Consider the following 10,325-nt stretch of genomic DNA (forward strand, 5'->3'; position numbering starts at 1 on the left):
GCAGACGGCTCACACTCGTGTAAACAGACATAACATAACACACACAGGCAGATAACTGAGGACACATGATAAGCACACGCACACGTAAAAATGTTCACTTTGCATAGTTTCCTTTGTGTTGGAAAGAACGAAATTGCAGGGCGTTACAGTCTAACACAAAGCCATACTGTTTTCACAAAAGAAAGAATGCACATCAGACACTCCTTGTTTCCATTTAGACTTTTATTTAATACATATCAATTAATTTACATGTGTTTTAGAGTCCTAGAGCTCTGTTTTGGCTTCTGCTCCTGCCTGCTTCACCTCCTGTAAAACATACAAGTGCGATAAGTGACAAACAGAGAATATATGGCAGGGTGTCACTGTAGTTTATCCCACGGCACAAGTGTATTTATGCCGCGTACAGACACAGACGTAATGAGGGTGGTTTTGGACTCAAGTCATTTAAGAGGAAAGCTCAAACAAAGCTCATCAAAGCTCATCTAGAAACTTAATCTATGTCAACAACACTGGTGCATTATGAAAAGTTTGCTAATGTAAAGAATGACTCAATCGCCTGTCCTTTAATTGTGAATTCCTGATCCTTTAGTCCTTTTTTGTGTATGACACCTGCCCTGTAGTGCACTGTGCATCCAAGTCTAATTTATATCAGTAAAATATGTCATCTAGTCTTTATAAAACAGATTCTGCATTTATATGTAGTGATAAACTCAAGCATGACCAAAAAAATACTGGCTACACCACAAACATCATCCCTTGCAGTAAAATAAAATAAATTTGTATTTTATTTTATTTTTTATTCAGCGATAAACACAAGCATGACCAACAAAAAACTGGCTACACCAGAAATATCAGCCCTTGCAATTATATTATTTTAAAAAAAAAGTATTATCAAGAAGAACAATCATTAAACAATTATTAATAATGTAGCCATACATAAAATTACCTGGGCTGCCATCAGTTAGTTAACGTCACATGATGACCAGGTGAAAGGTCATCGTGTGACGTGACCTCCGTTTAGCTAACGTGCAGCTGTGACGCAGGACGCTGCAGACACACAGCGGCAACTTTTAGAAGGTGAGTTGAATTTGTGTGAATGATTATAACGTTTTATTTACAGTCGCAGCGTTACACAACGTCACATTCTAATCGTGCGCCACGCAACATAATATCGGTCCTGACTGCTCGTACTAATGGTAAATAATTGTAATAATAACAAAGACTCGTGGTGACACTCACCTGTGACTGTGAGAATTTTAGTACTGGCTGTGCTTGTGTTATTGCTGATGTTACAATACGTCACCCTGTGAAAATAATAGCCTAACTCATTCTTTCAAGTTTTGCAGGAAACACAAAAAACTTCACCAAAAGTTTAACATATGACATTTGTTGATCATTTCACTCAAAAATGATGTAACAAAGGATGGCTATTGGCATAGTAATAACACTGTGTGTAAAGTATGTAACTTAAAAAAGAAAGAAAGAAAAAAAGAAAAAGAAAGAAAAAGAAAATAAATAAATGACTTAGGCAATTTTTGATCATGAGCAGTATCATGAGCATTAATGTTTGATACTTGTCATGTCATGTTTATGACATGCTCATGTCACTCTTATGTAGACACTTTCAAAATAAAGTGTTACCATATCTTGCTTAAGTCACAAATGTTTAAATGTTTAAAAGTCACATTTTATTTTCACTTAGGCATAATAAATACTTAAGTCACACACTTGACATAGGCCATTATCTTAAAGGGGTAAAATCACATGATCTGATCAACTGAGGATGTAGGCGATTTTACCATAGGTGGCCGGCGTCATGAGGAGATGATTTAGGCAAAAAAACAAACAATTTTGACAAAAAAATGACTTAGGCGATTATTTTAACAGTGTGACGAATAGTAACATATCCTGGAGAACTTTGAATCATAAGCATTTTTTCATTCCTTTTTTGTATTTCGTGGTTGTTCAGTGTTGATTTGTGTGAGTCCAGACAGGCCTGCTTGAGGACTGAGGTCATCCTGGATTTAAGTGAAGTTGTGCTGTATGATATGTGTGTTTGATACGTGCATTGAACGTTTTTAATGTGGACGTAACTTTTAAATCTGCTTTTTTTGTTCAGTGTTTGTAGTATTTAGTGCTGATCTGTACTGCTGAGCTTTGTATATATTTTTAGAGTAAAAGTAAGAGTAAGTCATGTGTCTATGATGTGTGCATCGTATGATAAACAATCTTAAAATGTTATGTGTATGTATATGTATGTATATGTTATTAATGTATTTTGGTGTTTTCCACACTGTTGTCAAACTTTATTTCCATATGTCATTTGCTTTAAATATATTTGACGAAAGAGAAAGCATTTTATCTGAGATATTTTTGTTTGTTTGTTTGAGATATCATTTAAATGAATAACTGAGTTACTCACCTTTTACGAGACTTGAGTTTAGAGTGTATTGATCTAGTGCAGAGAGGTAAAGTGTTACTTTGCCTCTGTATGTTCTGGACCAAGACCTCTAATGGTGTACTGCATCTTTAATGCCACAAGAGGGCAGAGCAGCAAATCTGATGTGCTGTTATTGAATGGAATTGCATAGACTTTATGCTGTTGTATCCAAAATATGAACTTGGTGAGCCGTTAAAGTATGATGCCATGCTGTGTTTTACTTTAGTTACTTTCATTTTCAATTATGTTGATTAGACTTGAATTAGGGATGATCACAATAATAATAATAAGAAACACTCACACGCACTAAAAATAGCCTTCCTGTTAAAGCGAAAGTTTGAAAGTCTTAAAATGTTATTCCATGTTCCCTTTTTTCTTAACTTTAGGCTCCTGTCCCTTTCAAATTTCTCTTCACCAGTAGTTCCCAAACTGTGTGCCCCTGGAATTTTGTGACAACCATACACTTTTAATGCAGAATACAACAATACAAAAACTTTACTATATTAGTGCTTTGTGCACACTTATTTCCTAATAAATAGGTAAATTGTATGCTACCTTCAAAATTATTGTTACAAAGTAAAATGAACATTTACAGAGTGATAACACGTATTATAGAGGCTATTTAAAAGCCTGCTGTACACGGCTCTGACTCTTAGAGGCTAAATCATCATCAGATGATAGCTGATGGGTTCTGCAATTGTCTGGCAGTGATTTCAGTCTTTATTTTGTGCCAGAGTTTGTTGTTCTGTCTTGTTGTAGAGCCTCAGACTCTGCGTCACACCCAGCTGGAGCGTTGTGTGGTGCAACAGAGTGAATTAGTGCAGAGAGTGAGGTTTCCTGTCTTTTGTGTGGCACATATACTTTACAGTGACAGCCAGAAGGGCTTTTATTCTCGTTGTATATTACCGGCGTGCTCCACATCACTGCCAATTTCCTTTCTGACACATGACGAGTAAACAAGCGCTCCTGTTTAGTTTAATTTTGCTGCTTATTTTAAATCACTGAGCCCTTTTTTCCTTTTCTTTTCAAGAAAATAGATCCTCTGCTCAGTTATCATACATCTAACATTTAAGTTAATGGCCTCTCACCTTCAGCTCCCCTCGTAGGAAGGAGTGGCAGAACTCCTGCACCCGCTCAGTAGAGATCTCTCCCTCAGGCAGGAGCCACTTCATGTCAGAGTTACCATCATAAATACCGACTCGAGGCAGGTCCGTAGACTTGAGGCCGAAGTAGCCCAGCGAGCGGAAGTTGGACTTCACCGCTCCGTTAATCATCACAAACAAGAACTGGAACACAGTTTTTATCACTTCATTGAGCTGATTATAATATGTGACCACAGAAATATAACATAGAACTTTTGGAAATATTATTTTGAAAGTGGAGTAATAATAAACTCACCTTTCCTGTGAACTCGGGGGCCAGAGCTCCCAGCCGCTCCTTCAGCTCAGTGTATTCTTTACTCCCCCTGTTGGCGAAGAGCAGGAGGTGTGTCTTCACCTCTGAGTTGAACAGACCCACTGCCGACTGAGGAGAGAGAAAATGGCAGACATACAAAGAATGAAAGAAAAGATGGGAGAACTTTTATTCTCACTGGACACTGTGATCTCCTTTTTCAGAGGCCTTTCATCTGACAAGCTCTTATATTGACAGGCAGGTTATTTTACAACTACAAACCATTTTTATTTATTTTTATTTTTTTCAGTGTCAACTGACCTTTCCTTCATGTAGGATACGCTTACACTGTTGTTTATTTGTTTTTTAGAAAACATTTTTTATTTTAGTTTATTGATTTTTAGTGTCTTTCATTTTACAGTTGTCCTCCCATGAGAAAAAAGGAAGATTAAAAAAAATTAAGCTTTATAATTTTGCCCCTTTTGATCTCCTATTGTTAATGAAATATGTCAAATATGTAGAGTATTTTGTGATTTCTTTCTTTCTTTCTTTCTTTCTTTCTTTCTTTCTTAGATCTAAAGATAAATAACAGTTAGACAGATTCAGCCTGTTGGCTCTATAAAAACATGTGATATAAGTTAGTGATGACAGCGTGAGTCAGACCTACCACTTGGTTGTACTCTGTGATGTATCGGAGCTCGTTGATGGTGATGAAGTTCACGAGACCGTCGGTTTCTAACTTCTTGGCGTCTGCAATGTTAAGGTTTTCCTGGTGGTTATCTGCCTGGGTCACATGACACACATCATCAGTGTCATGAAACGGACACAACATTTATTGTTCAAAAAAAGATGTTAGACAAATGGTGCAGAATACCTTCCTGAAAAGTGCGATGGTGTCTGAGGAGACGCTGTGGTCCGCCCACATCTCTTTCTCAGTGCAGATGGCGACAGGGACTGACTCAACACGCTTTGCAGCTGCAACCAGTTCCTGATAGCCGTGACTCTCCTCTCCCTGAGACACAGCAGGGACACAGAATGAGAGAAGGTTATAGATTGTTCTCATCATATACGTATACTGGTATACTATACATATACTGGTGTGACAGAACTGTGCTTCTGTATCAAAAGCACCCAGCAGTGTATACAGCAGTTAAAGTCCAGCAGGTGTAACAATAATACACATTCTTATATGCTGCAGGAATAATAATACAAATACATATCGTCACACTGTTAAAATAATGGCCTATGTCATTTTTTGTCAAAATTGTTTTCTTTTGCCTAAATCATCTCCTCATGACGCCGGCCACCTATGGTAAAATCACCTACATCCTCAGTTGATCAGATCATGTGATTTTTCCCCTTTAAGATAATGGTCTATGTCAAATGTGTGACTTAAGTGGATTTATTATGCCTAAGTCAAAATAAAATGTGACTTAGGCAATTTTTTGAACATGCCTTTGTGACTTAAGCAAGATATGGTAACACTTTATTTTGAAGGTGTCTACATAAGAGTGACATGAGCATGTCATAAACATGACATATGATGTGTCATGAACATTAATGACATTTGAAGTAACATTAATGCTCATGATACTTGTCATGTCGTGTTTCTGACAGGCTTGTGTGACTCTTATGTAGACACCTTCAAAATAAAGTGTTACCATATCTTGCTTAAGTCACAAGGGCATGTTCAAAAATTTGCCTAAGTCATTTTTTTCTCTTAAGTTACATAATTTACACACAGTGTTATTACTATGTCATAGCCATCCTTTGTTACATCTTTTTGAGGGAAATGATCAATAAATGTCATATGTTACACTTTTGGTGAAGTTTTTGGTGTTTCCTGCAAAACTTGAAAAAATGAGTTAGGCGATTTTTTTAACAGGGTGATGATATTATATAAAATAGTTATAATAATGAGCTATTCTGACGTCCATTTTGATTATTATATTTTTAGACTTTTATTTAAATCTTGGAATGCAGGAAATTCACTTGTAATGGAGTATTTAAAACTACAGTATTGTTGCTTTTACACAAAAGAAAAGTAAAATTTCATAATACACGGTCGCCCACAAAGTTGGAATAATTTTGTTTTCAAACACAATCCTCTGTTAATTGTGGTTTCATTTTCATAATGATATGTTTGGATGAAATTGATTAATTAAGTTTTGAGAAGATATATACTTTATCTGTTAAGATTAAATCACATTGTCACAATCATTTCATAGAAAGAGGTAAAAAAAATATATTTTATTCCAACTTTATGGGTGACCGTGTATATGTAAGGCAAAGAAAATTAAATTGATTTCAGTAAAGGATCTGAATCTTGAACCTGATCTTCTTGCCTTTTGGTATATATTTGAAATGTAGTGTTTAATATTGTGCAACATATTGTGTTACCCTTTAAATGTTAATTAACATCAGTACTAAAAATGAGGTCTCTACCCAAGTCTGGTAAAACTTCATATTAAGGTCCTTGTAATAGACATTCATTAATAGGTAATAAGATCTTAATTACAGTATATTTCAGTGTTAAGTTAAATTATACACTGTAAAAGATATTCGGAAAGCATTATATAAAACAGTAGTAATATCATCAACACAATAAAGAATAACTTAAAAAATGAGGTAAGTCATAATTTATATATTTATATATATATATATATATATTTATATATATACAAATGTTTACAGGGTTAGTAAGTGCATAATAAAGGATTTATTAATCCTACGAGAAGCTAATTTTCACTTCAGATGCAAAAGCTTCAAAAAGCATATTTAACTGTTAATAATTGCACAGTAAAGTGCACTGCTTATTAAAAGTGACTAAACAATGACATCTTATTATACTAATATAGTGTTATTAACACATGAAAATGTTAATTTGAAAAAAGTGAAGGGAGCAGAGAGAAAGTCTTAGATGGAGGAAAACAAAGGGAGAGATGACTCTGGCTCAAAGGAAGGTGAATCATGTCTATTTCTGAGACAGTATTGCATGAGCTCTGGCAGTCCGTTTTATTATTTTGCAGCCTGTAATATGTGTTCATTCCCAGTGAGTCACAGCACCAATATTTTGGTCTCATTTTGCCTTCAGCATCACGATCCAACTATGCCTTATCCTCAAGTGCTCTCTCTTCCACTCTCCTCTCATGAACCTTCTCCCTGCGTTTGTTTACGAGTGGGTCAATGGAGCCAATCCCACAAGTCTTCAGATACGCATGTATTTCCTGTCAAGTGGCCCCGCCATCTTCCCCCGCACACAGAGTCGGGCCAAAGGGCTCGCCCCTGTGGGAGAGCCAGCCACTCTCAGTCCTTACAGCACCGGCGCTGCCAAAGGTGTGGCCACAGGAAATATATTCTCCTTCTAAATCTATTTGTGACAGCGCGTGTCAGCAGCACCCGGGTGCAAACAAAAGTTGTATTTTTGGAGCGTCACAGTCTCACTCTCAGCTAATTTGTCTGATCATGGCTGGTTCGCCGCATGCATGTTACAAAGCCATAAAACAGCTCCTGTGGGCTCATTTAAAAGATGTCTGAAAGCTGATTTGAGCCCAGGGCTCCGACTTTTTTTTCTTCTTCTCTGTATGCAATTTTCATGTCTGACCTCCAAGAATCCGATGACCACCACTTCAGCAGAGTCGATGAAGGCCTCAACAGCTTTGGTGTCTGACAGTCTGGGAAGGGCACTGTCTGAAAAAGTAAGACACAAGACACACAATTCAACATATTTTGATCCCACAGACCCAGTCATTGTCTCGGTAACACAAAGAGTAGCTGTGCGAGCCGCTCTGTGTTGGTGTAATTGAATACAGCTGTAGACTAAGCATGGCATCCTTACAATAAAAAACGCTAACACACAGGTTTGATGTTAATCGTGTTTGATGTAACTAGTTTTGGTTTTGTTTCATCAATAACCAAAGTATTGGACAAATAACAGTTTTGACATGATGGCCACCAAAGTTATTATGATTAATCCTGAATGGGATAAATGTGTGAAACTCAAAGTTCATAACAATAAATCTGATAATTTTTCAGAAACTCAAGAGGTCCTCCAACCTGTTTGTTCCTTCCATGTAATACCACCCACGGGAGCGTTTCCTGAATTAGCGCCCTACTACCAGCAGGAGATCAACACGACCTCATTCCTAAACGTAACAGACCCAGTTTTAAACAGGAGGTTAACATTGTGAAACGGTCACAGTTTGGTTATGGTTAGGGGACAAAACGATTTGGTTAAGTTTAGGAAAAGATCATGGTTTAAAATTAGTATGTTCGCAAGCACATTGTTATGTACATAATATGAGTTAATGTAACTTACCTTGACTTACAAGTTAAACTTACAAAATAAGTCAAAATGGGGTCAAAGTCCTGTTCTTTGACCCATCTTCCATCTACTGCCCTTCACAGATATTGTAGTTCTTTATACTACATCACATCCTCCTCTGCTCCCGCATTTATTACTACGACCACCAGAGGTCGCCGACTAACAATTAAAATATGGGTCATCTTTTTTGGTGAAGACAAATTCTTTTGTGACAATCCAAAGTAGATGATGAGATATTTATTTCAATAAGTGAAAACTCTATTAATGGATCATGGAGCTCATTAGGATTTATCCTCTGTGGGCAATGCATGTCTGTACCACATTTAATGGCAATCCATACAATAGTTGTAAAGACATTTCACTAAAAAACAAATAATTGTATTTTTTATAGCACATTTCCTACACAGGGGCAATTCAGTGTGTTTTGCATTAAAAAAAAAAACATAAATAAAAAGAAAAAACAACATCCTATAAAGAAAGTAAAGAGTACATAAATCATTAATTGAAACATAAATCGTATAACAATACAATGTACATGAAATGGAATAATGTGAAAACATAGTGGAAGTTTAAGAGCTCCAAACATAAGTACATTAATAGATCAATGTTTTTAACCTGAAAAAATTGCTACATGTGGTGCACATCAACGATCTTCTGTCAGTTTGTGCAGTTGCAGCACAAAAGCTAAATACGGCTTCAACCTTGTTTAGTTTGGGCTGTACCAGCTGAGTCCATGGATCCAAGAGCCTGACTTGGTTTATATTCTTAAAGCATATCGGAGATTTATTCAGGGCCTAGCCTGTTCAGTGACTTATAGATTGGGTAGCAGCACTTTACAATATGTTCTGTTACTAGCTGGCTGTAATGATTTAAAAAACTGCAGTAATGTGCTCAGCTCTCTTGGTTGTGGATGAAACTCGTGCAGCAGCACTCTCAACGAGCTGCAGCGACTTAATGGTCCCTTTGGGAAGACCAGTCAATAGACTATTACAGAAGGCCTCCTCCTGGACATAAAAGCGTGGATGAGCTTCCCATCTTAGTTTTGGGATGCCAAACCCTTTATTCTGGCTATATTTTAAGATGATAAAAGGCTGTTTTTGTAATTCCTTTGACAAGGTTGTAAAAACGTGGTCTTTTGTTTTCATAGCCTGAGAGTTGAGTTGTACACAATTCTTAAAAACTTCATGTCACGTGAAAGTAATGAAAGACCGACCAAGCATCAAGTCTAAAAACTGTATATCAGCAGAGTTGCATGTTTGATTTTCTGCATTGAAATCAGAAAGAACTTTAGAATAAAACAAAGAAGACACAGTATGCAAATCAACTCAATTACCTTTCTCTGTTGCAACGACAGAAGACACCAGGAGGGAGAAAAACATAGTGATCAGCATGTTTGAAATGATTCGGCTCATGGAGAGGCAGGTGAAGAAAAGAAACCAGGGAAAGCCAACAAGACTTCAACGTCGTGTCACTTCAGCTCTGTCTCTGACGCTCGCCACATGGCAGCCTCCTGAGGCTGCTGTAATTTCTCTGGGACCTGATTGGAGGCTTTCATGAGAACCTGCCAGGTGTTCTTGATAAGTGGGGTGCTGGGACGTTGGACTACGTGTCAGTGTGGGATAGGGGACAGGTGTACATGTGTGTGTGTCTGCACTGAGGTGTGGAGGTGATCTGAGGTAGAGAGGGACAAGAATGATCCCGTTGGTCCAGCTGACCTTTGGTTCTGTGAAAGGGGCCCAAGAGCCTGTGTGAAGTCGCTCTTGTTAAGTTTGCATTTTTTGATGCAACGTCAAAATGCTTAGTCACTCCTATCAATAGCAGATCTCCTAAAGTCATACTTAAAATCTGAAGGAAGAAGCCTAAACATTGAATTTGAAGATGTCACAAGAAAAGAACCATCATGATACATTTTTAGGACTTTAGAGAGGCTGATTGCTCTGTGCAACGTGGGCCCTTCAACTCTGTGGGAAGCAAGAGCAAACAAAGACATCAGAAGCTCAGTCTACCGGAGCAGTTCTGTAATGTCAGACCCTATAATGCTGTTATCCAAGCCTGACCTGACTGAATGGGGCCCCTCCAATATATTCTATGGACCTGCAGTAGACAGTAGATTTTTGTATGGCAGATAAGGCTCCTGCTGAGAACGCTGCCTGTTGAAGAATGCTCTTT

The 10,325-nt window shown here is 37.4% G+C and overlaps 1 protein-coding gene across 1 annotated transcript; it reads right to left on the reverse strand.

Moving 5' to 3' along the window:
* Positions 1 to 264: 264 nt before the first annotated feature.
* LOC131971474 (endoplasmic reticulum resident protein 27) lies at positions 265 to 9,796 on the reverse strand. Its single transcript, XM_059332965.1, has 7 exons — positions 9,490 to 9,796; positions 7,437 to 7,522; positions 4,707 to 4,844; positions 4,500 to 4,616; positions 3,839 to 3,964; positions 3,529 to 3,726; positions 265 to 306 (listed from the first exon to the last, which is right to left on the reverse strand). Exons 1-7 carry the CDS (start codon positions 9,566 to 9,568, stop codon positions 265 to 267), a joined length of 786 nt encoding a protein of 261 aa, XP_059188948.1. The 5' UTR covers positions 9,569 to 9,796.
* Between the last annotated feature and the right edge of the window lie 529 nt (positions 9,797 to 10,325).

Source organism: Centropristis striata, chromosome 1 (genome assembly GCF_030273125.1).
Source record: "Centropristis striata isolate RG_2023a ecotype Rhode Island chromosome 1, C.striata_1.0, whole genome shotgun sequence".
Classification (NCBI taxonomy): domain Eukaryota; kingdom Metazoa; phylum Chordata; class Actinopteri; order Perciformes; family Serranidae; genus Centropristis; species Centropristis striata.